We start from the raw sequence: 26696 nt of genomic DNA, 5'->3' as shown, positions 1-26696 counted from the left end.
CAGTGCAGCAGGTCCCTCTGCGGAAGATCCCCCATTGCCGGTACCTGCCCTCTGTGCCAGCCAGTGCAAAATCCTTCCTACGCCCCCAAAACCTGGCTTGGCCATGTGCAGGGGCAGGTGCTGTGACCAGCTTCAGCCATTCTCCATTGGCCCGAGGAGTGGGACGAGGCTTGGAGCCAAGCCACAAAGCCTCTATTTCCAGGACTGGCACCGGTACCACCCACAGAGCCCCAGTGCTGCCACTCATTGTCCCCATCAAATATTAGCACAATGCTCACTGCGCTCTCTGCCCAGCCCCAGTGCCGCAGCCATGGCCCCTGCCCACTCCAGGGCTGCCCAGCCCCTTCAGCCTCCCCTCTCACCCTGTAGTGCTCATTGCTCCCAGCGCAGGGACTTTGGGGGTACAGCTGCACCCACCTTTGGGTGTTGCCTGGGCAGGGCAGGATCTGACCCTCTGCACTTGGCAGGGGGCTCCCGGGTGCTTCCTGTCCCAGGCGGCCAGCTCAGCCCCCCGCGGCAGGTAAGGCCCCGCTGGGGCTGTGGGCACCCCCATCCCCTGGGGAAAGCCAGGCCCTCACCCCCCTGGGAGCGGGGCAGGGGCATGGGGCACCCAGAGAAGGGCTGGCGGTGATGGGGGCAGCCCTAGGCTCGGTCCTCCGCTGTGGGGGCATCGCAGTGTCCTCCAGGGGAGAGGGGTCAGTGGGGGCTCTGCAGCTCCGTCCCGTCTGCTGAAGGAAACACCCGCCCATTTGCAAAAATTTGCAACTGGCCTGTGCCGACCGATGGGAGAGGCTAGGATGCAAAGCATAGAACTACAAGGGTAAATATTTATTCATGGGCATGTGGTGTCCCAGCCAAACTGGGGCACCCTGAATGTGCTTTTACACAGGGGTCTTATACCCTTCAAATGATCAAGAACAACATAATCGGACTAAGCACTAACACCCACGCCACCAATTGCTAGTCAGAGTAAAACTCTGCAAAGCCACTCTATTTCTGCAGCATTCTTGCTGCTTGTCTATTGATCCAGGCATCCCTGGAGTCAGTCTTGCTCGAGTTGCTGATCTGTGACACCAGATGATGCTGGGAGGCTTTCAAAGATGTGTCAGAGGGGCTGGGGTGCTGGCATTATCATGGTTGTCCTGGGGTATCCCATAGGCCCTTAGTGGAAGAGTTGAAGTCAAATAAGAATAAATAAGGAGAAGAGCTGTTCAGATGTTACGGGGAACAGTGATCCAGCTAATGAAGAGAAGGTTGTCTTGTCTGTTTGTCGTGGTTTAACCCCAGCCAGCAACTAAACACCACGCAGCCGCTCACTCACTCCCCCCCACCCAGTGGGATGGGGGAGAAAATCGGGAAAAGAAGCAAAACCCGTGGGTTGAGATAAGAACGGTTTAATAGAACAGAAAAGAAGAAACTAATAATGATAATGATAACACTAATAAAGTGACAACAATAATAATGAAAGGATGGGAATGTACAAATGATGCGCAGTGCAATTGCCCACCACCCGCCGACCAACACCCAGCCAGTCCCCGAGCGGCGATTCCCCGCCCCCACTTCCCAGTTCCTATACTAGATGGGACGTCACATGGTATGGAATATCCCGTTGGCCAGTTTGGGTCAGGTGCCCTGGCTGTGTCCTGTGCCAACTTCTTGTGCCCCTCCAGCTTTTCTCGCTGGCTGGGCATGAGAAGCTGAAAAATCCTTGACTTTAGTCTAAACACTACTGAGCAACAACTGAAAACATCAGTGTTATCAACATTCTTTGCATACTGAACTCAAAACATAGCACTGTACCAGCTACCAGGAAGACAGTTAACTCTATTCCAGCTGAAACCAGGACACTGTTGGAATGTTTAGCTTAGTGAAATGAATGCTGGATTATGGACCATAGACCACTAGGGATAACTGAGAATGGAAGAGATGCAGTGAAAGGAACTGGTAAGAGGGGACCCTGGAATGTGCAGGTGCAAACATGTATGAAAACACATCTGTTGGCAAGTTAGAAGGCTTCTACCCAATGGCTGGTTGACTTTGGAACAAATTTTTCACATAAAGTGGCATGAAACCAGCTGGTTGCAGTGTGGAACTTGGTTGAGAGAAGCAGTCCTGTTGTGTGGTTGCCTGGAACATGGGACTCATGATGCAGGAGGCCCTCATGGGACAGTTTCCCTTACTAGTGGCTCTTAGCAATGAGCTTTATTTCATTAGGTTCCCAACTGTAGCTGTCTGTTGCCTGGGGTGGTGGTTCAGAGCTCCCCACAGTAGCAGGATGCTGCTGAGCAATAAGACAGGGAGAGTTTATTTTCAGGAAACCTCCTGCAGACCCCACTCTGCCAGGAAATACAAGCAAACCATTTTTTGACTTCCACTAAAGCTGGGGTTGAACCTGCCTTTCTGACTGTCTGGCTACTCACAAGCATGGTGAAACCTGCTCCACAGTGCTTCCTTTTCCCCTTTGCCCTGAAAAATGGACAATACAATCCATTCTATGGAAATAGTTATTAACTGTACCATAACACTCTGTATTACGTTCCTAGTTGGAGTTGTGCTTTCAGTACTCTTTAAAAAAGAGAAGGAAAGATGAGTTTTCAGAGGAGAGAGGGGGAGAGAAGACAGTCAGAGAAGGACAAGCTGATACTGCTCTCACCAGCTCTTGCACTGGAATTAAGAGGGGCCTCCTGGAGGGAGCACCAGAGAGAGGGTTGCTTGGCTCAGCTTTTGCGCTGCTCAGTTCATTCATCTCCAAGCCCTGCCAGGATCCTGGGACCGAGTGCTCTGGTGTGCATGATGTTCTACAAGCTGTGCCATTATGTCTAGGACTGAGGACTTTGATGTGTGCAAGAGTCTCGGAGCCCCAACAGTACATGGAGAATGGACTCGGTGCTGTAGGCAATGGCCCAGAAGCCTCAACAGTACAGCGCTCCTGGGTGCAGTGCTGTTAGCATTGTTCACCAAGCTCCGACAGTGTCCCATGGAATGGGCATGCACCTGTGTGTGGTGGTCTACAAGGCCTGCTGGTATCCCTGGGACTGAACACTCTATGATATGTGCAAGAAGGCTGCCATCCCTCCCATAAAGAACATGTTGCAGGTACTTAGTAATTGATATCAGAGCCAATAAAGAGTTTCCCCTGCCCCTCCATGCTCCATTGCCACCTTTCAGCAAGGGTAAGACTAGGACATATTCTGGGAACATGCAGCATTCCCAATTTTTGTACCAGCCTGTCAGAGTCAACAACTAGGACTTACACTACAAGGAGGCTTAGATGGCTCCTGCTTTGAGACAGCTAGGGTAAGCTTGGTTATGAGTAACATGACTTTACAGCACCAAAACCAGGGTCTCCTCATCATTTTCCTCTGATGTACACCAAGCCTAGACAACACCAGACTGAGTGAGAGCATCCCAGGACCTAAAGAACATGTATAATGAAGTACAGAAACACCTTTGAGCACCTCCACTGTTTGAGGACTGATCTTATGAAGGTTTCCTCAGTCTGTCCCCCAGGCACCGTTCTTCCAGGATTGCTCTCAGGACCTTATTTATTTCCTGGGTTTGTTACTTCTCTTCAGGAACTGTGATTCCTTTTACACCATAATACCAAGTGAAGGGTAATGACATTCAGATTTGCTTACTTGCTTGTTTTCTCGAGACAGAAGAAAGACTTCTGTCTGTGCTGACAATGCTAGAACTGGAGATGCACCGGACCAGGAAGCTGCAGTTAACAGACATCCTTGAGATCACTGAGCAAAGCATGAATGACCAGATGCCTCAGACCCAAGGAGGTTTACCATGGCATCTTCTGAGAAAAGTAATGGGTCTGCATGGCATGGCCAGAAGCGTGAGCCTGGGAAATGGAAAAAGTGCTAGCATACAAACAAGTGTGGATGGAGATGACCTGGTCATTTCTGATGATCTCTTTTCTCTGGTTGAGATGGATAGGAGTGATTCCTCACACCCGCTGGATGTTCTCTGTGCTGTTTTGCATTCCCCAGACAGCTTCCTCCAGCAGGAGCTCATCTCCAAAATGGCTGTGGGTCAGTTTGCTCTCCCACTGCTGCTCCCTCCCCTTGACAACTACCAGTGAACCCTCCTGCTCTGGGCCATGAGGGGCACTGTGAAGAGGTGGAGTCTGCACCCCCTGCCAGAAGGCAGAGGGTTCAAGGAGGAGAGCTGGGTGCACATGTCCATGCCAACCATCTCCTTCATGCAGATTGGACACTGCAGCTTCTCCAAGTCCAAGCTCCTCAACACTGTTCTCAGTCCTTCCCAGCACCACCAAAATTTCTTTGTCCACTAGGAAATGGAGTTGGGTGATGCACTGAAGGAAATTGCAGATGGGCTGGTAGAAATTTCCTGGTACTGCCCTCGCAGAAAGGAGAGGTCCAGTCCCCCCCCAGAGCCTCTTCCAGTTATGAACCTTCATAGGCACAACAGATAACACTTGGTGCAGCTTTGCTTTCTCAATGGTGTTCATAGTGATTGAGAACACTGGTGAGAGAGAGTATGTCTAGTCTGTCAGGATCAACAACCAAATACTGCTTCGTCATCAGTGACCAGGGCGGGGCAGCCAAGAAAACACTAGAGGAGTGCTTTCTGAAGGAGTTTGCCCCCGCACTGAGCTTGACAAAAGCATGTCTGCTCATAAAAACTAGTAGCACGAATGAAGCAAGATTTGATAAAGGCCTCCAGTACACAATAGCAGGCACACTCAGCACTTCCAAAGGAGAGGGAGCATTGAGAGCATGGCTGAGGTGGCACATGATCTGAAGATCTTGGTGGGCAATGATTGTGAAAAATGTCAAGACTGAAAGGAAACTGACCACAGAGATCACTTCTGGAAGAGCACATATGGGAAAGGACAAACAGGAGACACTGCAGTTGCAGGGTGAGCTCTCGAAGAACTTGGCCAGAGTGGAGAAAGAGCTGTGCTGGATGAGAAAGTTGGGAGACACTGCCACTGCAGATTACAAATCTCAGCTGACAGAGAAAATACAGAACCTATGTAGACAGCAAAACCACTGTGATCTCACTCCTGGTTTGACGTAATTTATTACTGCAGTAGGGTTGTATTCCACAGTGGGAAAACATTATTTCCTGAAATAGCTGAAATTCAACTTGGATCATATTGCCAGGGAGAAGCTTTCCCAGCTGAATGCCCAATAAAAACAGGAAAATGAGCAATCAGGGAACAACCTGAAGTTCCTAACCAGGCTCGATAAAGACATTTTGGAGAGCTCCTTAGACATGGAGCATTTCACGTGGGAGCTGGGGCAGTTTTATGAGGCTGAATGTTCAATGGCCCAAGAAAGAGAAATGCCTAAGGACCAGAGACAACTTGTCCAACTCCCAGATAGAGCAGCCGAACTGGAGCTGGAAGGGGTTTCTCATGGAGCTGGTGGATGGAGAAGCCTCCAATATCCCACTGCAGTGGGTGGCTGATGTGTTGGCTCAACTCCACACCAAGCTGGGGGGCAAGTCCAGGGTGGTGGTGCTAGCTGTGTTGTGGATGCAGAGCACAAGGAAATCCACTCTTCTCAACCCCATATTTGGCCTGCAGTTTCCTCTTTAATAACCTGAGCAGCTGGAAGGGTAAAGACGGCTACACAAATCCATATAGATTTTTTAACTCAATGGACAGAAAATACATTTATTTTTTCTTGAGTCTTGTAAGGAATACATATGCCCTAACAGCCTCTGGATCTCTTTGGTTTACAAAGACCCAGAAGTCTGAAGAATTTGAATAGACAGAGGCATTTACCTGTCTACTAGGTATTTGATGAGGTAGCTCATCTTCAAAGCCTGACAGTGACTCCTCATCACTGTATGTTGATTCATCTTTTAAACTATGATTTATAATGTCTGAAAGACAAGAGAGGTTTGTTAGCATTCCCAAATAGTGTGAGCAGGATGTCAAGCTGGAACACCAGGCCTCAAAAACAGGCACAGCTTTTGATGGCAACCAGCAGTATGATGAATGCTATGGAAGGGCAAAGGTAGGGTTTGAGCACAAAATTATTTATATTGCTGCTCTGGCATGCACGCTGTCTGTGCAGAAGAGCAAAACTACTTGTGCTTAATCGGAATTAGGCAGGCTAACGTAAGCTAAATCTGTCCAGAAAACATGTGTTGTAGATGAAGTGTAACAAGCGTAAGCTGTACAGTCAGAAGGAAGTGCTGCAATGCAAGGTCACCCTCATCTTGATGACAATATCAATAATATACTATTGGGCCAAAGTTACTTAAGTAACCATGTCAGAAACACCAAATCTGAACACAGTTGTAACAGAACTGAGACCATGAGAAAAAGGGATTAGGGGCACTTGGTCTATATGGGACAAGTCTGGGAAGAGAAAAGAAGGAGCAGAAGTGGCAAAAAGGTGGGTGCAGGGAAAGAAGGAAGGAAGAATAAGGTGTAAAATCAGGTGGAGAAGAAAGAACAGGGGGATTTGCCGGAGAGTAGAAGTGCAAATGCCCGTGGACAGTGGTGAGGCTGACCTGTGCACCCAGGTGGTCTGGGACACTGGAGCGAGGGACCTCTTGGCCATCTCACCAGACTCTCCAGCAGGCCGGTGTCCAAAAGACCTGGTATGGAAGGTTGGACTAGGGAGGGATGAACCTGAATGGAAGAACAGGCTTATACCTTGATACTAAATGCAGCAGGATGGCAGATTAAAGGTGTGGATGATTTATGAGATTTCTTTATGGTAACATAACTGTGTATCAGTGCTAATCCTACACGATAGACTTGGAACTCAGTATTACTTGCAGCGATATCCTGGCAAAGTGACACTATGAAGAACGGTGGTGTGTTTATTAGTAGTCAGTTAAGGAATTATTCATTTCCTAAAAGTGTGTTGCTTATGCAATAACCTTCTTGATAAGCTGCATTTCAAGTCCCACTCTAAAAGAGGATAGTTCTTTTTAGGGAGTATCATGTTGGGGGCTATGATCTGGTGCACCAAACAGCTCGCATTTACTCCAAACCTCCACCTTTCCCAGGTCACCAGTGCCCAGCTCCTGGCACTGTTCTGGCTCAGCTCTGCCACCCAACTGCTTGTAGGGTGGCAGGAGAAGCCACTTCCCAAAGCCAGGCTATGACCCAACTCTTCCTCTTCTGTGGTGACAGAGGGACCCTGGAGCACATGGTCACAGGGCAGGAAGCCCAGCAGGGACAGAGCTCAGGGCCTCACAAAGGGCGCAGCAAAGCGAGGCGACACCAGCCTGCAGCCTGGTCACGGCAACAGGGAGACGTGGTGGCCGCAAGGCAGTTGTGGTCCTGAGCAGCCTGGCCCCAATCTCCCACCGGGATGGCACCCCAGGGCATTGTCCCATCCCCATGGCAGCCCCACCAGTGTACCTGTGCAGAGGAGCAGCCCCTGCCATGCTCTGGCTCGGCACCTTCTGCCCAGGCACCTCCATGTCACTTCTCTGTCATGCAACAGCCTCTTCTCCTTGCCATGGAGGATACATGTCCCACCTTCCCCCAGGGCCACCGAGACCCTCCAGAGAGGCAAGAGGGTGAACGATGCCTCACGTGCCTGCAGCAGGGGGGAAGTCACAGGCTGCAGTTCCCTGGGGGCTGCTTCATCTTCAGAGCACTTGAAGTAGGGTTGGCCAGAGAGATGAGCGGGAACGTGCTGCCCTGGCCGTGGCACTGCAGGTGCAGAGGACGTTGGGCAAGTCTGATGGAGCTGCAACAGGACATGGGGTCCCTGAGAAGCTGGGCGGCTACAGAATTTGGACATGCTTGGTGCAGCTGTAGACCTCCTGTTCTGGATGGCAAAGAAGCAGAAGACTGGCTTTGCAAGCCAATACTCTGGAGAGACTTTTGCTTCCATTTTTGACAGGTCTTCCTCTGCCCTCCTTTTTGGGAACTGTGTGGTTTCAGGACTCAGTCCGATGGCAGCAGTCAGCAAGGGGTGTGATGCCAAGTGCAGGGATGCAGTGTCTCCTGCTGTCAGGGGAATAAGCAATGGCAGCCCCCGCTGCAGGTGCAAGTGCCACATGCTTGCTGGCACACTGATCAAAATGGCCCTCATTGTTTGCTCTCAGACAACAGACACACACCCTTTGCACACACACACACACACAAACACAGATCCATGCACTCCACACACACAGCTCCATGTGCCCCTAACACACACAGACATGCTGATACAGTCCCATTAACTCTGCATTCACAGAGAGCCACGCACCCCTCACACACCCATTCAGCCTGCACACACACCGACACTCCCATGCACACACACCCCCTTACAATATGACCCACACACCCCTTTTACACACACACACGCAGAGACCCATGCACCCCACACACACGTACACATACTCTCCCACACACCCCCCAAACATAGTACTGGTGTCCAGGGAATCCCCAAATGTGTGTGTGCTTGTGAGCCCTGGGAAGTGTCGTCTGTGTGTGCCAGCACAAGCGACCTCCTGGCTGTGCCAGCCCCAGAGGAGGGAACATGGCTGTCAGTGCTGGTGTGTGATGGTGACAGCAGTGCCTGGGCTGTGGCAGGCTGTGTGACCACCTGTGCCAGTGTCCTGTGTATGAGTCCTGCTTGTCTGTGTGTGCATGTGTGCATGCATGGGTGTGTCAGTGTCTGCCTGCCTGTGTGTCTGTACATGTACATGTGTGTGTGTCTGTGCGAGTGTGCATGTGTCTGTGTGCATGTTTGCATTCGTGCGTCTGTGTGTGCATCGATGTGCGAGTGTTTGTGTGTCTGTATGAGTCTGCATGTGTGTGCATGTCTAGGTGTGTGTGTCTGTCTCTGTGTATGCATGTGTCTGTGCATGTGTCTCTGTGTGTCCGTGTGTGTGTCTGTGCATATATGTCTGCATGTGTGCCTGTGTCCAAGTGTGTGTCTGTGTCTGTGCTTGTGTCCGTGGGCATGCATGTGCATGTCCGTGCGCATGTTCACTGGTTGAGGCTGTGTATGCAGGCAGGCAGAGGCTGCTGCATCATGGGGAGCGCTCAAATCACTCATAACCAACTCATTGCCTTATCAGTCCAGAGCAGAGGTGGGGTGTGATGAGTGGGGGCCATGCTAGGGAGCTCTGCTGGGCACTGCCCCGCTCAAGCCACTTCCTCCTTGGTGGCCACAGCAGCCACTGCTTGCTCCTCACCTGCCACCCGCAGGAACCGCCACTGGTGCTTCTCCCCAGGGGACACTGGAGAGCAGTGGGAGTGTGATGGCTGCACTGGCCCAGGCACCTGTCAGAGGTCCAGGGCCAGGTGCCAGGGCCAGTCGTGGTGGCAGAGCCATTGTGTACCCTGGGAGGAAAGGGTTGCATGGCTGGGGCCTCTCCAGGCCAGGCAGCACGGGTGGATCTGCGGACCTTCCGGCCTCCCCTTAGAGCATCCAGTGGGCAGTCAGAGCCAGCCTGCCCCAGCACCAGCTGAAGAAAAGGAGGAGGATGGGGGGACATTTGTGGTGATGATGTTGGTCTTCCCAAGGAAACGCTGTGTGGGCTGAGGCCCTGCTTCCCAGAAAGTGGCTTAACATCAGCCTGCCAATGGGAAGCAGTGAATAAATTCCTTATTTTGCATTGCTTGTGCACACAACTTTTCCTTCACCTATTAAACTGTCTTTATCTCGATCCACGAGCCATTTCAGCACCTCCTATTTTCCCCCCATCCTGGGGAATGGGGGAGTGAGTGAGCTGCTGTGTGGGTGCTTGGCCATTAGCAAGGGTCAACCCACTCCACTGGCTCATAGATCATAGAGGAGCCCAGGTTGGAAGGGGCCTCCAAAGATCATCTGGTCCAACCTCTTGTGGGAAGGGGAGCCTGGATGAGACTATCGTGCACCCTGTCCGATTGCATCTTGAAACCCTTCAGTGACGGGGACTCCACCACATCCCTGGGAAGGTTGTTCCAGTGAATGATTGTTCTCCCTGTCAAAAAATTCTCTGTCAAGATGAAACCTCTTCTTTCTCGTATCATCTCATATCATGCCCAATTTGTGGTCAGTGTGTCCTGGTGCCTGGGGTCATTCTTCCCCAGGGGAAGGACTTTGCACTTCCCAAGGTTGAACTTCAGGAGGTTCCTCTCAGCCCAATTCTCCAGCCTGTCGAGGTCCCTCTGGATGGCAGCATGACCCTCTGGTGCCGCAGCCACTCCTGCCAACTGAAGTTGTACCACCTGCCAACTGGCAGAGGGTGTAGGTGGTCACCTTGCTGCAGAAGACAATCAGACTGGGGAAGCGTGATCTCCCCTTGGTAAATCCATGCAGACTCCTCCTGATCACCTTCCTGCGCCTGGAAAGGGTTCCCAGGGTCGCTTGCTCCATCCCCTTCCCAGGGATGACGGTGAGGCCCGTCTGGCCTGCGGTTCCCCAGATCCTCCACCTTGCCCTTCTGGAAAAGAGGGGCAGCATTTGTTTTTCTCCAGTCCTTGGGAACCTCTCCCCTTGCTGGCACCTTTCCAAGGCGACGGAAAGCGGCCCCGCACGGACGCCGGGCAGCTCCCTCGGCCCCGGCGGGTGCCGACTACCGACAGGCACAGCCCCGGGCAGGCCAGCCCTGACGCGCCCGCACGCTCGCTCCCGCCCAGGTACCGCCTTTCGCCCCGGAAGCGGCAGCGGAGCGCTGAGGGCGGCGCACCCGGAAGCGGCGGCGGGATCGGGGAGCGGCGGCGCCTTTTTCCGCGTCTAGCAGCTCCGCGATGGCGGTTACGCCGCTGCGCGTGTGAGTGCGGTGGGACGGGCCGGGCCGGGCCGGGGAGGCGGGCGGCGGGGCTGGGCCGTGGCGTGGGATGGCGGCAGCCGCTGACACGCCGTGTCCCGCAGGCTGGCGTGTGGCGACGTGGAGGGGCGGCTGGAGGCGCTCTTCGGGCGGGTCCGGGCTATCCAGGGCAAGAGCGGCCGCTTCGACGTAAGGCCCCGGGGAGCCGGGGGGGTGGCGGGCGGGCGCGGGGTGCTCCGCCTGGGGCTCCCGGGCCCGCCCGGCGGGTGAGCGGGGCGCGGGGCTGGCTCGGGTCGGGTCGGGAGCCTGCCCGGGGTGATACGGGAGAAGCTCCTGGGTGGGTTTCGCGTGGGGGTGATGTGCGGGGGGGTGCTCGGGCGGGTGCTGCTGTCCGGAGCCGCGCTCCCCCCCTCTTTCCGCTGGCTGGAGGAAGGGGCCGGTGGCGGGGGCTTTGCACCCCCTCAGCCCTCCTTGTCCAGCACCACGGTGTGGGGAGGAGCCGCGATCCGAGAGCGTGGGAGAGCAGCTGCCGCTTTGTCACATCAAACCCGTTTGTTTTGCCGTTCTGCCTTCGATCCCAGACACAGAGAGACACGGGGGAACCTCTGTACCCTACTGAACAAAGTGCTGTTGAAGCAATGCGTGTCACGGCGTTGTGACAATACGGCAACACCTCGGTGAAAAAGTTGCTCGTGTCAAGTCTTTGGTCAAATGGCAACTCTTGCTTTATCTGATGTTTTTAGATGCTTTTGTGTGTTGGGAATTTTTTTGGCTCTACTTCAGAGACAGAATGGGCAGAGTATCGCACAGGGGCCAAGAAAGGTAAGGAAGGTGTTGTCACTCTGGATGCTGGTGATTATGCTATTGCACGACCCACTCCGCTGTCTCATCGCAGTGTGCTTTGGAATTCAGAAGTTGCAGTTACATGGTGTAATGTTAAAGCAGTTAAACTCAAGCAGGAAAACTCCACGCAGGAGGGAAAGATGGGTTTGTTTTAAAACAAATCTCATTTCTGTCACGCTCTTGGACTTGGGAGCATGAAGATGCATGTGTCCCAAGTGGCCTGCCTGCGATTTGGGCGTCAAGGCCCATGCCTGGGTCACTGGGCCAGCACTGTTTGCAGTCATAGGAGAGACACAGGATGCTGCTAATTGGTGTCAGGGTCTTCTCTCTCCTTGCCTAGATGTCTTATGGCTCTGCTTCTGTTCCTAATATCAGCTCCCTACAGTTTCAGCCTGCCATGTGGGGCAGTCTTTGTTTTTGCAACCTACGTAGCCTGAGAAGCTGTAGGTACATGTTTACAGTGCTTCAGTCAGCAGGCTGTGGGATCCCAGCATGCCTGCCAGTGTATAGCCCTTCTTCTGCCACTCCTGATGCTTCCCTTGCAGAAATTTCTGGTCATTCCCTGTTCACACCCACCTTCACGCTTCTACCACAGACATCTCCGCAGTGTGTAGCAGTGCTGTTCTTCCCCTCCCTGCATTCAGTCCTGAGGAGAAAGGGGAAAGCAGAGGTGCTGGCAGGCTGAACATCTCTGTTCTTCAGCCATGGAGATCATAAGGCTTTCCAAAGGAGCAGGGTTTGCCCATTTCTCCTTGGTCCCTGCAGCCCTTGTGCTGAAGACATTTTCCCAGCCATGGACATGAAAAGTCCTATGTGGACTTCTCTGCCTCTTTCCACACCCCTCTTGTAAGGGAGATGCTACCTCACAAGCACTTGTAGTGTTCCTCTTTCCTCTTCAGTGCTACTCTGGCTCTCGGCCCTGACACGAGGCAAGCCAGAAAGGAGCTGGGACTCTTGCTTTCTGGTTCCTCTCTACTGCTGCGTCGCTTCCCAGTTATCCCCAGCTTGTTTGTGCATTTATGTGAGCTGTCTGGACAAAGACTGTCCCATTTGCTGCTTGTAGCTGAGGACTTACCATGGTGAGGCGTGCTGCCTTGTGTTCCTATTGCTATGAGAATATAAGAAGAATTGTTACTGGTTTAAACTTTGCTCCCTGAGGAGGCTCTCCTGTGCACACAGGGAGAAAAGTGGGTGTTAACAGCAAAGTCTTCCCTGGACCGATGCATTTTTGCTCATCCTCACTTGAATCGTCTTTACCCTTTGAACTGTTGAAAAAATCTCTAGCTTATAACCTCGCTTATATGCACATAGATACAAACCAGATTCATGTCACTTCATTTTGGGTTTAAGCCATTCATAAAGTTTTCCAACTCTGCAATTGAAAGCAATCTCCTCTATCTTCTGACTGTGGGAGCTGGAACTTCAAGCAACAGTCTAACAACGGCTGTAGCAGAGCTGCTGTATTGCTGCTGCTCTCCCTTCTTAAACAGGAAACTATTGCTGGTTTTTATTCTGTGAAAAGCTTTGGACCTGCTGACTAGGTGAACTGTTGACCAGCTTACTGGTGTACTGGTCTGCCAGGAAATCTACAGGAGGTGTCTTTGACATTGGTCATTGCTTTGTCTAACTTTTAATAGCGTGAAAAAATTTGACTTATGCTGTTTGGAGAAATAAATTTTTACTGTTCACCTAGCTAAAAGAAATAAAAAGCAGTACTTCCCATTGCTTTTTTTGTGTTATATCCACCAGTTCTAGGTGAAGTCATGCAGCAAGTTCTTTTACCAAGTGAATCAAAGAGCTGACAAACTTGAGCTTTTCCCCTAAAACATCAAGGGTTTGCACTTTTTCAATAGCCATATGAATTTAGATCCGCTTAAACTGAATCACCAGGTGTCCCTCTGTGCTGGTATTTACTTAGCATTGCCTTAGGGAAGACCCGTGTTTTTAGGGCTATGGATCATTTTGGAGCTGATCTGCTTATGTAGGCAGTGGAGCAAGTTGTAGTTAAAATGGAGGTTATTCTCTCCTGGTGCTCTATGCATCTGTGGAAACAGCAGGCTTGGGGACTTATTTTGAAGGAAGGTTTCTTGTTCTGTTCTTATTGCTCCTCGGCACACAGCAAAGGAGTGGTGTTGGGGTCTGTAGGAAAGGATGGGACCTGCTGTGATTCCTAGTAAATGTGGATGGAACTTGTGCTAACGTACTTGAATTAAAGCAGCCTGAGTACATATGGTTTTCTTCCTCAGCTCCAATTCCAACCTACGTGCTTGGCGCTAATGACCAAGAGACTGTGAGCTATTTTCCAGAAGTCAGTGGCTGTGAATTAGCTGAGAACATCACTTATTTAGGTAAGGCTGCGGGTGGTTTGTGATAAGGGATGTGCATTTGCCCGGTCGTGCTTTCTTGAACGTTTTCTGCTCTTCCCACTTCAAAGCCCTTCCTTTCTCCGGAAATTTTAAGGTGTCATTTCTTATCCTGGGGTTCAGACTGGAGTTGAACTCTATGTTGAAAGGCTGACAGTCTGCTACATAAAATGTGAAAGAGAACCCTGCTTTATTTGTTGTATTCTAACACTGAATTTGCTAACCAAAAGCAAGAGTGGTTGAAAGAGCCTGTTCTTTGTGAATATCTTACTCCCATAGCATGCCCGTCTTTGTATGGGGAAGGTTTCCTACTTGAAGTATGATTTTGCTATGCTCTGAGGCTGTACTGGAGTAGCAGAGGTAAGAAGTGTCATCTTTAAAGGTAATGAAGCTGTAGCAAAGCTAAAAGGAAAAACTAATTTCTTTCTAGATTGCCACCTGACAAAAAGCATAACAAGTAAAGGCACTTGCAACTGGCCTTTTTTACTCAGCCTTCATACTGAGCTTTTGATGTGGATTGATTTTGGGGAAGCAAGATAGCAGGGAGGAGAGAAGGCTAGGGGTTGTCTGAACAGCTGCTTCCCTGCAGGCAGGGTTGGATTTGAGCCATTGCACTACAACATGTCTTTGCCGCAGCTTACGGGCACAGAAAATGAGCTGTCTGTAAGGATAGTTTCAGTAGAAGTAAGGCAGGACTGCTGAATTTGGTCCTCTGTCTACGATGTGACTAAGAGATTACTTGCAATGTCTACATCTCAAGCGCGTGCCTGTGTATTAATGCAGGCCGTCGAGGTCTTTACAGTGGTACTTCTGGACTGCAGATCGCATACCTGAGTGGTACCGAGTCCCAGGATGAGCCAGCTCCTGCCTACAGCTTTAGTGCAAAGGATGTGGCAGAATTGAAAACATCTTTGTTATCAACCCCAAACTTCAAAGGTGTGGATATATTGCTGACGTCCCCCTGGCCCAGAGATGTGGGGACTTTTGCCAACAGTGCGGTAAGTGTTCCGTTTTCTGGTGGAATGGTTTTCCAGTTGGATTTAACAAAGGATTGCCTCTCTGCTTGCTGTGGCAGTTTGGGCTACTGGGCCATGTCTGAGTGCTTGAGAAAGCTGAGAGTAAAAAACAGACAGCGGATGTTCTGGTTCTTCAGAGAAGAAGGACCAATGGGAAGGGGAATTTGTGACACTTCAGGGTGTTTTATCTGTCTCTGCCTGAAAAGTCAGAGTCGATAGCTTTCATCTGATCACAAACGTTGCTCTGAATTCAGTTCGTTGCAGTTGCTGTGGAACAATGCTGCTAGTCTGTCAGGTGGAATGCTGTGCTCTAAGCATCTCCAATACCACTTGACATTTGTCATTCCTTTGCCCCCCTTCAAAACTTTTTAAGCGTTTTAGCATTTATTTCCTTAAGTATCAGTCAGCTGTACTAAATGATCTGGTTCTTCCTCTGTCTGGATTTTGAGGATGTTGTTTTCATTTGTGTCCAATTTTCTGTTGTTAGTTTTCCTCAGCAGAAGTGATTTTCCAGTCGTAAGTTCAGGTGATCTGAAACCTTCCTGGAGTGCAAGGCCATATACTGTGGCAAAACTACACTTTTTTCTTCCTCTCAGTATCATCCAACATCCAAAAAGAGATACAATCCCCAGTCTAAAAGCATAAAGACCCTCCCTCATCTCCCACCCCACTTCCCCCCCCCCCCAAAAAAAACCCAAAACAAAACAAAAAAAAAACCACCAACCCCACTAGCCTAGGGATTTGGAGAGAAACAAGTTGTAGGGATGTTCTGGCTTAAAAAGAAAATTCATGTCTCGAAATTCCCATGGGGATTCTCTGTAGTAGTTCAGTGTATCATTCCACGCTTGGCTTCCCTCGGCATGAATTTTCTGAGAAAATACTCACTTGGATGAACAGAGGAGTATACTAATAGTGATTATATTCAAATATGCATCTTGTTGGAGTGTGTACTTTATCAACTGAGGATTTCAGTAATAAGTCTTGGAGATTCCCTTGTGCACTGCGTCCCTGAAATCCTGTCACTCAAATAAAGCAGGTTTGAGGAATGAATAATTGGGTCTCTTGCTCTTTGTGACCTGAAGTTTCTCTTTCAGCAAAAGCGGTGTGAGGAGCTAAATTGCATGGATGAGAACTGACTCCCTGGAGAAGTCTGTGGGTTTCCTTTTCCTGACATGCTTTGTAGCTCTGGCTGTTTTCAGTGGGGCTGGAAGCAGACACTGCTGGGCTCCCCTCTGCCATGCTTCCTGCAAGGGCAGCAGGCGGGAGCACAGAGAGGAAAACCGCTTTCTTGAGGGTGGGTTAGTGCCTGTCACACTGCCGCAATGAAGGGCTGTGACAGATGCCTGCCAGGTCACAGTCTCGTTCCCTGTGCTTTTACCAAAGATAACAAGGTAACAGGCATAAGCTGTTTCTGAACTTCTCTCTTCTCCTGCCCTTCTCCTTCCCTACTTCACTTCTCAGTCTAAGGCTAATGGGGAAAAGACATCACAAGAGCGTTCACCCAAGCAAGTGGTTTGAAGTCTGCTCTTGGGTTGTGTTCTGTTTTGTTTGGACTTCTTAGGGATGGGAGCGGGATAAAATTCAGCTTCCTAAGGAAACCTCAGAGCTTTCCTGTTCGCTTGACTTGTGCACTAAAGGTTGGGCACTCTGGACATGTGGTCAAATATGTCTTAATGATTTTGACATCTCTTGGTGTTTGCCAAACTCACTCTGTGCTGCCCTGGCTCCCCATGACCAAGAGGAGGAAAATATGACAAACTTGGATTGATGAAATGAGTGGATGCAAACCCTGAGTACACAGAATGGACTAAATGAGTAGGCTGTGGTTGGTGATAAGAGATCGAGCCCTTTTGACTATTTTTTCCACTTCCAAGGAATGGTGACCACTATAGTCAGTCTCTATGTTTCCAGCATGCAGTTCTGTATAAAACTGTTTCTTTTCACTGCAATCGGACAGGTTTTGTTACATAAAACTTTGTTTGTATTTCGTAGGGAGAAATAGATACCAAGAAATGTGGCTCCAAGTTAGTATCTGATCTAGCGGCAAGTCTCAAACCAAGGTACCACTTTGCTGCCCTGGAGAAGGCCTATTATGAAAGACTTCCTTACAGGTTTGTTAGACCATGTGAAATCGCATGTATTTTCTAATAAGAGTTAATTTTTAAAGAATGCAGGAGGACAACTTTAAAATAATTTTATGAAGTCATCCAGCCCCAACGCAGGGTCAAGATTGTTTCTCAGATGCATCTTATTACCATAATTCCTGCTGCCTCGAAAACTGTGCTGTTGCTGACAGTACTTGTCTGAGTATGTTGCTGTGAATCTGATGCCAAGTTAGTTGCCCTTAGTCGCATTTAAACAGTGTTCAGCCTAATTCAGGGGTGTACCTCTGAAAACGTATCATGGAAAAGCTCTTGTGTGGTGAAGAGACTGGTGTCTTCAGTCATAACTTCGTATATAAAATGTGATTGGGGACATAAGGTAGGTGTCAGAACAACCTAAAATAAAACTAAGGCTGTCGTGTTAATGTTGGGTAAGACTATTATCCTTTCCACAGGAAACACTTCAAAGGTGTGGCTGTTTTCAGACCAGTGAATTTTCCTCCCCTCTCTGTATTTGGACTGCAGTGAGATGTCATTTTGGTCTGTGCAGCTGTTTGCTGTTAGATCTCATGAGTCCGTCTGTCCTCAAGCCTCCTTGTTCTGGGCCAAAGACTGTACGTGGCTGACGTGCTGTCTGAATAGCTTCATGGAGGACATGTGGTTTTCCCACTGTCTTTTTCTATATTGTATAAGCCAGTACAGTCATGTTCTGCTTCCTTACAGAAATCACACAGTGCTACAGGAGACCCCACAGCATGTGAGCAGGTTTATTGCACTTGCTGATGTTGGCAATACAAGCAAGAAAAAGGTACTGATGCTCTTGAATCTTTCTTCTTTTCTCAAGTAGAAGTAATAGGGCAGTAAGCCCAGCTGTGGCTAGCTAGAGGACGGTGTCAGTCACTTAAAAGCTTGACTGAAGTGGAGGGATCTGTCTCACTTGAGTAATACATACCATTTGCCCATTATGTCAGAAGGGTAAGGGCTGCAAGATGTGTTCTGAGGCACCGCTGTTCTTCTCTACCTGGTCAAATGGCATGTAGCTGTGAAAACAGCTGCAGAGGAAAGTGGTTAGAAAGCTGCCATTCCTTCCTCTTCCCCAGCTGCTTTATGTATTTTCTGTTCGCATGGCCTGCTTCAAGAAGGAAGCGAAATTCCAAAGAAGCCCTTACAAATCACTGACAGTAACTAACTTCCGGGATGGGAAGGGGCTGGGTTTTTTTAACCTGTTTCTCTTCTCCCCTTAAGAAAGTTACCGAATATTGATGTAGAAGGACAGGTTGCTAGTGGTTAAGAAGGCATTGGAACCAGGCCTGGTAACAAAAAAAGGTCCAGGAGTTCTGGACAGAAAGAAGGCCTGGAAACAGGCAAGGATCAAGGTTGTTTCTTTTTCAAGTAAGATATACTGCTGCTTTTCAAAAAGATCTTTCCATAAAGTGAAAGAAGTGAGCCACTTGGAAGCACTTCATAAACTCTTGGTTGCACTGGGTGGAAGACTGGCACAGGGAGTGTGTTTCTCATGTCCTGCCTTAGCTTAAACACTGATTTGCTGAGTTCTTGCAGTGCCAAGTTTTGTGTTACCATTTCAGGGTGGCTTAGTTCACAGCTGACGTCTTCAGAGTTGCAGTCATGGCAAGAGCTTCTTGCGTTTGAGCCATGTGTTTTTGTTCTAGTATCTCTATGCCTTCAGCATTGTGCCAATGAGCTTGATGGACCCTGCAGAGCTAGTGAAACAGCCACAGGACGTCACTGAAAATCCATACCGAAAATCGCGGAAGGAGGCACAGAAGACCAAAGCACCCCTGTGTGCAGAGGTACTGCTGCGTTCTCCTTCATGTGTGCACTCTGGTTTCACTCTTCACTCTCTCTGTTCAGGGAGCTTAGAACAGTGTTTGGCTTTAACCTTGGAATATTTCTGTCCAAAACACTTCAGGGTTCTGTGTAAACTATTTGCATCAACCAAATTGTATAGATGCAATGCATGGGAGTTACAGTTTACCCCTTCTTAAACCAACCGTATCCTGGGCTGCATGAAAAGAAGCATAACCAGCAGGTCGAGGGAGGTGATTCTCCCCCTCTTTTCCGCTCTGGTGAGACCCCACCTGCAGTACTGCATCCAGCTCTGGGGTCGCTAGTGCAAGAAAGACCTGTTGGGTCCCTACCTGTTGGAGGGAGTCCAGAGGAGGGCCACAAAAATGATCAGAGGATTGGAATGTCCCCCGTGTGAGGAAAGGCAGAGAGAGTTGGGGTTGTTCAGCCTGGAGAAGAGAAGGCTCTGGGGACACCTTACTGTGGCCTTTCAACACTTAAAGGGGGCTTATAAGAAAGATGGGGACAGACTTTTTGATAGGCCCTGTGGTGATAGGACAAAGGGTAATGGTTTTAAACTAGAAGAGGGTAGATTCAGACTAGATACAAGGAAGACATTTTTTACGATGAGGGTGGTGAAACACCGGAACAGGTTGCCAAGAGAGGTGGTAAGATGCCCCATCCCTGGAAACATTCAAGGCCAGGTTGGACGGGGCTCTGAGCAACCTGGTCTAGCTGCAGATGTCCCTGCTTATTGCAGGGGGGTTGGTCTAGATGACCTTTAAAGGTCCCTTCCAACCCAAACGATTCTATGATTCTTCCTGCAGGCCTGCATGGTGATGCTGTAGTTAGATCTGCTTGCTTGTCAGAACTGCTCCCTGTGGGCACCTCAGCACACACAGTCTTATTCTTTCTAAGCTTGTAAACTACAAATTAGTCCTTTGCAGTTGGCCCCCAGTTTTCTCCCTTAGGCTGCTGGCTACTCAGATGCTACTTTATTTGATGTTGCATGTCCACTGTGTCCCTTAATGCTAGTGAAAGAGGTGTTGGGTACTGTTTTTTCTTGAGTGTCTTAAGTTACCACCTTTGTGCTCCTTTAAATATTGATTACTTGCCACCTGAGGGCAGAAGGGTTCCTTCCTGGGGCCTGAACTCTGAGCTGTTGGTGTCAGAAGCTTTGAAATCCCCAACTTTGTAAGTCACTCATCAGACAAGTGGCTTGTGTTCATCTGTGTAAAGGCTCAGATTGTCTTCCTGTGCAGAGCACGTTTTGCCTTCTAAGCGCTGTGGGATACTCTGCTTATGTAGACATTTGAACAGCAGTGCTTGTGTATCTCAAGGTGTGTAGAGAAACCAAACTGTGAAATCATTGCCTGTTGCGGGGGAATACTGAGCCTGAGGTTAGAGCTGAGGTGGGCTTTGCTGAACCAGTGTGTCAGGTAGGAAGTGCAAGCGCTGCTCTCCAGTCTTTCTCCCTGGAGCATGCACACAGAGCGAAGGGCTGGCTCCTTCCAGATGGCAGCATGGGTGGGCACGAGGGTGACAGACACCTCCTGACCCCTTTAGCTATGACAACTTCCCTGCCCCCAGCTGAGATTTGCTGTTGTGTTCAACCCCTGGCAACAAGGCTTTTTCAGAGACCAAACAGTCAATAACTTGATGGAAGCAAAAATTCTTGTGCATTTGAGCTTCAATATCCAATTGAAGACAGGCAGGAAAGCTTGCCAAGTTTACTGGGAAAAATGCTTCTGTTGTACATAACAGTTCTTCCAGCATGGATTGGATTTTAAACTGCAGTTGTGCTCCCGTGTGGGAACTAAGCTAAGCTTGCGCAAGCAGCCCTGTTCTTTGCTGTCCCCTTCCCCAGTGCTTTCCTCTGCAGCATTAATACCTTCTAGCGGCATTTTGCTTTACGTTACCACTTAAGTCAAGTGGTTTCAGCCTCTGTGTGAGTCTGTTAAGAGGCTAACATCTCTAAGAAATAAAGACATTCTTTTGTCACTGGCTGTCAAGTGAAAAAGAGATTTGAACAATCCATAAAATCAAGCAATTCTGAATGTTCAACATAAAGCTAAATAGCACAATGTAGCAATTTGGGGCAGCTCTCCCAGAATTTTTTCCTTGGCTGAGGCTGCGTATCCAGGCAGGCAAAGTCTGCTGCATTACTGGGAGAGCTCAATTCATTCTGTTCCAGGATATTGATGCTTTTGCTGTTGATGCTTTTCGAAGGTGGTTACACACCTCTTCAGGAAAAAGCAAATTCTTGTACGTACTGTGACTCTGTGATGCAGTTATAATGGGCTTCGGTTTTCATTTTCTAAACAGGAAGAACCAGCTTGTCAGTTTTTCTTTGATTTGAACAAGCATCAGGGAAAGAAACGTCCCTCAGATGAGAAAGAGAGAGGGAACTCCCAACCTAAGCAAGCCAAAAAGCCCTGTAAGTATGCAGATGCTTTTTTCCTGAGCTCTTCCTTTGAGGCATTGGACCATCTCACTCTTTGTTTTTCTCAAGCTGTTGAGCTGTACAGGTCAGCTTGCCAACGTACTCTGTCACTATACTAGATGCTGTGGGAGTAGAGAGTAATGAAAGGTCCCTTGTTTCCTACAAACCTGACAATAGGTGAAAGAAAAGTCAAAAGCATAGTTTAAAAGCTAGTTGGATCTGTGGTGGTTGTGGCTGGGCTGATGCCATTTACCCTCTGAACCAGACTGGCCTCTGAACATGACAACAGGCAGTTTCACAAAGCAGTTTCCATTCAGAGGGACTGCAAGAGACTGGATTACGGTGCTGATGAGTTCTTGAAACACCACTTCAGTTGTTCTGTGCTGTGAGTTCATGAAGTATTAATGAACTGGGAAGGGAGGAAGCCCTTCTGTTACCTCTCTATTTCTGGGCTGTAAATATCATTAGAGTTTGTCTGACTTGTAGAAATTGTGATCTTTAAAGATTTCATTTCGACTTCTCAGTGACAGTATTACTGCAAGCATGTATCTTTAGAAATGTTGGTCTCGGTTATAGAGAAATTTGGGCTTAAAATGCAAATGTAGGTGTCGGCCTCCCCTTTTGTTTCTGTGAAAGCTAGTCCCACTGCCAGTGGGTAAGAAGACATTCTTCAGAAATGCCTCTGGTAGATAAGTCTGGTTGCCTTTGTTACGTGAGACTAAGTTGTTCAGTTTTTTATTTACTAGATTTCCAAACCCTTTGCATAGTCCTTGCACATAACAGTTCTATGGGCTAAATTACTGTATGCTAAAACGAGCACAATGTCATTGATCTATACATGCCTGCAGAGGCACAACTGGCTGTAATGGCAGTCAGTTTTGATGAAAGAACGTGTATGGGTTTTCTTGTTTTCCCCCATCACTTCTGTAGGACATAGTGTGCCATTGTGCATATTCATGTAAATTCCAAAGTCTTCTGGAGTTTGATGTCATGAGAGCCTTGTTACACTGTTTTGCTCAGAAATGAACCCCAGAATTGGACGTTTGGTTTCCTGCAGTTCTTGAGAACTTTGTCATGTTTATTGCATTTGCAAAGCTGATTGTCTATCCTTGTATGCAACCTGCAGAGGATGTGAATATAGTATTTGACCCTAAGGAGAGGCCTAGGTTATCAATGCCATCAACTTATATTAAAGGTCAGCACAGGTATTGCAGTTTGGGTGTGAATGCAGGTGGTTTTGAGTGTGATGAATAGGCCAGAACTGACAAGTGTGTTTGACAGCATCTGTCCTTGTCTGTACCTATGCAGTAATTTTACCTCATTTTGATTTGTCTGTTTAAATTTGCTGGTGCTTTCTTATTAGTGAGCTGTAACCACTAAATTCCTGGGATTAGTGCTCTTCCATTAAATTAGAGCACTCGATGAGAATGGCAGTCAGCAAGGGTCTGACTGCCACGACCTCTCTTGCTGGAATTGCCCAGAGGCACCGGTTCTCTGACCAGACCTGCTTCCAGGGGCTGTGTCCTTTTGACATCTTCAGCACTTTATCAACTGGGAAGGGTGGCTGGAAAATAACACCTCTTCAAGATCTTTTTCTGTTCCTTGTTCTGACAAATAAGCCCCGTGCTAACACTTGTTTCTCTTTCCTCTCCCAATAAAGCACAGCCCACAGGGCCCTGCTGGTTCTGCCTCGCCAGCCCAGAAGTTGAGAAGCACTTGGTTGTTAGTATTGGCACGCATGTAAGTACCCATAGCACGTTCTTTGCTATGTGACGGCAGAATCGTGCTAAGACACAGCAATATAAAATATCAATCTCCAATTTTAAATCTTAAGAAAAACAATCAAACTTTATTTGAAGCTGACTCTTGGGGTTTTTTTTCAGTTTCTTTGCCTCTCCCCTACAAAAGACGTAGGTATGTAGATATTAAAAAATTAAGCATGGCCCAATTTTGCTCTGGCAGCAGAGCTGGATTACAGTGCCAGAACACTTTTTACTGTGCCAGCCCTCATGGTTTGCTTATGTTACCATCTGGCAGAACTTTTCCAGCGTGAAAAACTGCGTCCTGCTTTGGCAGCAGGATGCACCATCTGGAGTTATGCCATATCTCCCTTGGATGATTGGTTCCAGTTTTGTTATATAGAGATTAAACAGAAGATCAGATAGCTTTAAAGTTGACACCTCGAAGTACATCTTGGAGATTAATTCAATCGTTAGTGTATTCACTTTGCTTAAAGTTATTGCTCTTGTATAGCATAATCCACTTCAAACTGCTACAGGGACAGATTGGTCCATGGACTTATTTTAAAATAAGCTGTTAACAATTTTCAGGTGGATTTTCTTGTCATAGTAAGAAATTCTAGCCACAGTGGTGAAGTTCACTCAGCTGCTTTCTTGCAGACAAGGCATTCTCTGACATTCAAAAGATTTTTTTTTTTTTTTTTTTTTTTGGGCCTTTAGCAGTCCCTCTCTCTTTCTCATTCCTCTAGTAATTAATAAATAGCTGATAAACAATCCCTAATAAGTGACATAGAGGAGAAGACTTTCCTGTTCCTGAGGCAGAATCGCTAGGCTGGGGGATACTCAGAATACAGTCAGAGAGTAAATTTCCACAGAGTGGTAAATAAGTGTTGCTTGTAGTGAGTAACTGGTGTGCATTGTTTCACTCTAGTGCTATCTTGCCCTGGCCAAAGGTGGCTTATTACCTGATCACGTCTTGATTTTGCCTATTGGGCACTATCAGTCAGTGGTTGACTTGTCTTCAGAGGTGGTGGAAGAAGTGACCAAGTACAAGTCTGCCCTAAAGGAATTTTTCAGAAGCAAGGGAAAGAGATATGTCCTATTTGAAAGAAACTATAGGAGTCAGCATCTGCAGTTACAGGTATGGTTTTAGTGTCACCATGGGAGAATATAAACTTGCACTTATCTGCAAATGAATTGAAAGAGAAAGCTCACCTTCAAATTTCCCTCTTTATTCTGTACCTTCCCAGAGTATGGAGAGAAGTCATCCTACCCACAGACAGAGACAGAGCAAAAATAAAACCAGTGTGCTGGTTCTACCACAGTCCTTTAATTCTTCCTGTTACAGCAGCACAGCATTGGTTGTGTTGAGTGGGTGAGGAAAACTTCTCCCTGCATGGAACTGATTAAAAAAACCCGCAGGGTTTTCAGATAGGTTGCAAGACCTCGCTCTGACTCTGATCGGCTCACACTGGCACACAAACTGTGGTGCTCACATTTGTAACTAAAGTAGGCTGAAAATCTAAAGATATATGCAGAACTCTGGTCTTAGTCTACCAGTACCAGCCCTTTGATTTTCTTTTGGTTTTTTCTTTTTTTTTTTTTTTTTTTTTTGGTCCTTGTGTGTCAGTCCTTTAGGGGTTTAATGTGGTAGTTTCTGTATTTGGCAGATCTGTAATTGTATCAGAGCGGCCTTAAACTACCACAGAGATCAGAAAGGAGAAGGCTGAGCTGAGAACTCTTTCAAGCTTTTTGGTTTTCAGCTTTTTGTTCAGCTCCTACAGAAAAAAAATCTCATAAGTTTAAGCCTGTACAGATAGGTGCTCACCTGTCTTGTTTGATGATGCTGAGCGGTACTGAGGAGCATACCAGCTCCAGTGATGGATTGATTGCTTTCTGCAAGTGGTTTGTTTTGTCTTTTCTTTTTACGGAAATGTTGTCTTCCCTCTCCAGGTGATTCCTGTCCCATTGGACCACTGTACTTCCGAAGACATTAAAGAGTCCTTTATTGCACAGGCACAGGAACAACAGATTGAATTATTAGAAATCCCAGAGCACTCAGATATCACGCAAGTATGAGACAAGATTTCACCTCTTTCTTACTTTCCCTCTGTCCTGTCTAAGCTGCTGTTTCCCTCTGAGGTCACTTTGTGTGGTAGGGTTAAGCTGTGGGAGGCAGACCATTGTAGACTTGATTTGGAGATGTGCCAGGTGTATTCTGCTTTGGGTGAAGTTCTCATGAACAACAGATGCATTCCCTATTTTAAGATTATTCCAGCCATGTGTAGGGCTTGCTGAAGTCATTCCTGCTGATACCAAACATCAACCCTCTTTCAGTGCTGCTGCCTATCAGGTAGTTTTAGGTTGCCTTCGATAAGAATTTGAAAGAAATCTTCCTGTTGTATCAGAGAAATGAGTCAGTAGTGATGTAGGGTTTTTTTCTTTGTGCTCAGTGGCCACAGGGAGACCTGATCTGCGGCAGGAGGCAGAAATAGCATGTGTGCATGCTTGTCTCTTTCAAAGCCATTACAGCTATTGATACCCACGTTGGCAAGCTTAGGGGCTGATTTCTCAGCCAAGAAATGTGAATGTAGTCTCTTCACGTGCTTTTTTTTCCTCTCAAAATGTGCTGTATTGGCATGGGATGACCTAGGTCAGGTTAAGAATGATCGGAACTGCCCGACTCTCTCATTTACTGACTCTGCAGTGATAAGTGCAGAATTAAACCACGAAATAAATTATGGTAGTGCCCTGTGCACATCATCAGCTGAGGACCCCAGCGGAAGGTGACCCGTGGCTTCACCCTCCCTTGGCAGTTACAGTTTCACGTCGGCCACTGGGGCAGTTTGGTGTCCCCGGGGCGGTCGGTTCGGTTTGCCCAGTTTCCTCTCTAGAGAAACGCCTCTCCGGCTAGGAAACACCTGCTCTTTTCCAAGAAACCGTGCTCTTTGCTGGCGGGGGGACTCTGCAGCGGGCCCCCCTCTCCTCGCTTCTGCCCCCCCTCCCCCCCCGCAGGTGGCGCAGCCGGGGACGCCCTACTTCTACGTGGAGCTGGACACGGGGGAGAAGCTCTTCCACCGCATCCGCGGTCGCTTCCCGCTGCACTTCGGCAGGTCGGTGCCTCTACCCCACCCCCACCCCGCCTCCTTCCCCGGCCCCGCGGGGCGCGGCGCTGACGGCACGCCCGGCGCGTGACGTCGGCGGTGACGCCGGCTTGTGCTTGCAGGGAGGTGCTGGCGAGCGAGGCGCTGCTGGCGCTGCCGCAGCGGGCCGACTGGCGGCGGTGCGCGGCGGAGCGGGCGGAGGAGGCGGCACAGGCCCGCGCCTTCCGCCGCGACTTCCAGCCCTTCGACTTCGCCCTCCGGGCCTGACGGCGGCGCTGACGGCGGCGGCGGACGCGCGGCAGTTGGCGGGCGGGCGCGCGCGCGCGCGGTGACGCGGCAATAAAGGCGGAGTGCCCGTGGCGCCGAGTGGCTGCGGCGCGATGGAGCGGGGCGCCCCCCCCGGGCCCGGCGGCGGCGCGGAGCGGGCCCCCGGCGGGGCGGCGCTGCGGGGGCAGCCGGCGGGCGGGTGCGGGCCCTGGGAGATGCGCGACCGCCTGGGCACCGGCGGCTTCGGCAACGTCTGCCTCTACCAGCACCAGGTGGGGCGGCGCGGAGCGGGGCCGGGCGGCGGCGGGGAGGGCCGGG

The 26696-nt window shown here is 49.1% G+C and overlaps 2 protein-coding genes and 1 non-coding gene across 5 annotated transcripts in view; all 3 read left to right on the top strand.

Annotated features, from left to right (window-relative positions):
• Nucleotides 1–10583: 10583 nt before the first annotated feature.
• CWF19L1 (CWF19 like cell cycle control factor 1) lies at nucleotides 10584–26470 on the top strand. 2 transcript variants are annotated; one of them, XM_052798434.1, is made up of 14 exons: nucleotides 10584–10698; nucleotides 10800–10884; nucleotides 11439–11517; nucleotides 13785–13886; nucleotides 14685–14899; nucleotides 16910–17028; nucleotides 17743–17827; nucleotides 18690–18830; nucleotides 21151–21262; nucleotides 22929–23008; nucleotides 23939–24148; nucleotides 24961–25080; nucleotides 26023–26120; nucleotides 26234–26470. In XM_052798434.1, the coding sequence occupies exons 1-14, from the start codon at nucleotides 10676–10678 to the stop codon at nucleotides 26376–26378; spliced, it is 1614 nt and encodes a 537-aa protein (XP_052654394.1). In that variant the 5' UTR covers nucleotides 10584–10675; the 3' UTR covers nucleotides 26379–26470. The 2 variants fall into 2 exon arrangements, with proteins under 2 accessions (XP_052654394.1, XP_052654395.1); XM_052798435.1 differs by lacking the exon at nucleotides 10800–10884 and having other exon boundaries at nucleotides 10635–10698.
• Nucleotides 24651–24793, top strand: LOC128147588 (small nucleolar RNA SNORA12). Its single transcript, XR_008237056.1, has one exon. It is a non-coding gene; the product is annotated as a small nucleolar RNA SNORA12 (small nucleolar RNA).
• The window catches only part of CHUK (component of inhibitor of nuclear factor kappa B kinase complex), a 32111-nt gene continuing 31847 nt past the window's right edge, over nucleotides 26433–26696 (top strand). Inside the window, exon 1 of one of the 2 annotated variants that reach the window (XM_052798432.1) lies at nucleotides 26433–26650. In XM_052798432.1, coding sequence (XP_052654392.1) covers nucleotides 26492–26650 — 159 coding nt within the window. In that variant the 5' untranslated portion in view covers nucleotides 26433–26491. The remainder of the gene's footprint in view (nucleotides 26651–26696) is intronic. The other variant, XM_052798433.1, reaches the window with a different exon arrangement.

The sequence above is a fragment of the Harpia harpyja genome, chromosome 10, assembly GCF_026419915.1.
Source record: "Harpia harpyja isolate bHarHar1 chromosome 10, bHarHar1 primary haplotype, whole genome shotgun sequence".
Classification (NCBI taxonomy): Eukaryota; Metazoa; Chordata; class Aves; order Accipitriformes; family Accipitridae; genus Harpia; species Harpia harpyja.
This window is presented reverse-complemented; position numbering and strand designations above follow the sequence as displayed.

Excerpts from the sequence above, each read along its gene's own strand:
- CWF19L1 (XM_052798434.1), top strand. The coding sequence starts at position 10,676 with ATGGCGGTTACGCCGCTGCGCGT. Across the intron at positions 17,029-17,742 it reads TATGAAAGACTTCCTTACAG|AAATCACACAGTGCTACAGG; the intron begins GTTTGTTAGACC and ends GCTTCCTTACAG. Across the intron at positions 26,121-26,233 it reads TTCCCGCTGCACTTCGGCAG|GGAGGTGCTGGCGAGCGAGG; the intron begins GTCGGTGCCTCT and ends TTGTGCTTGCAG.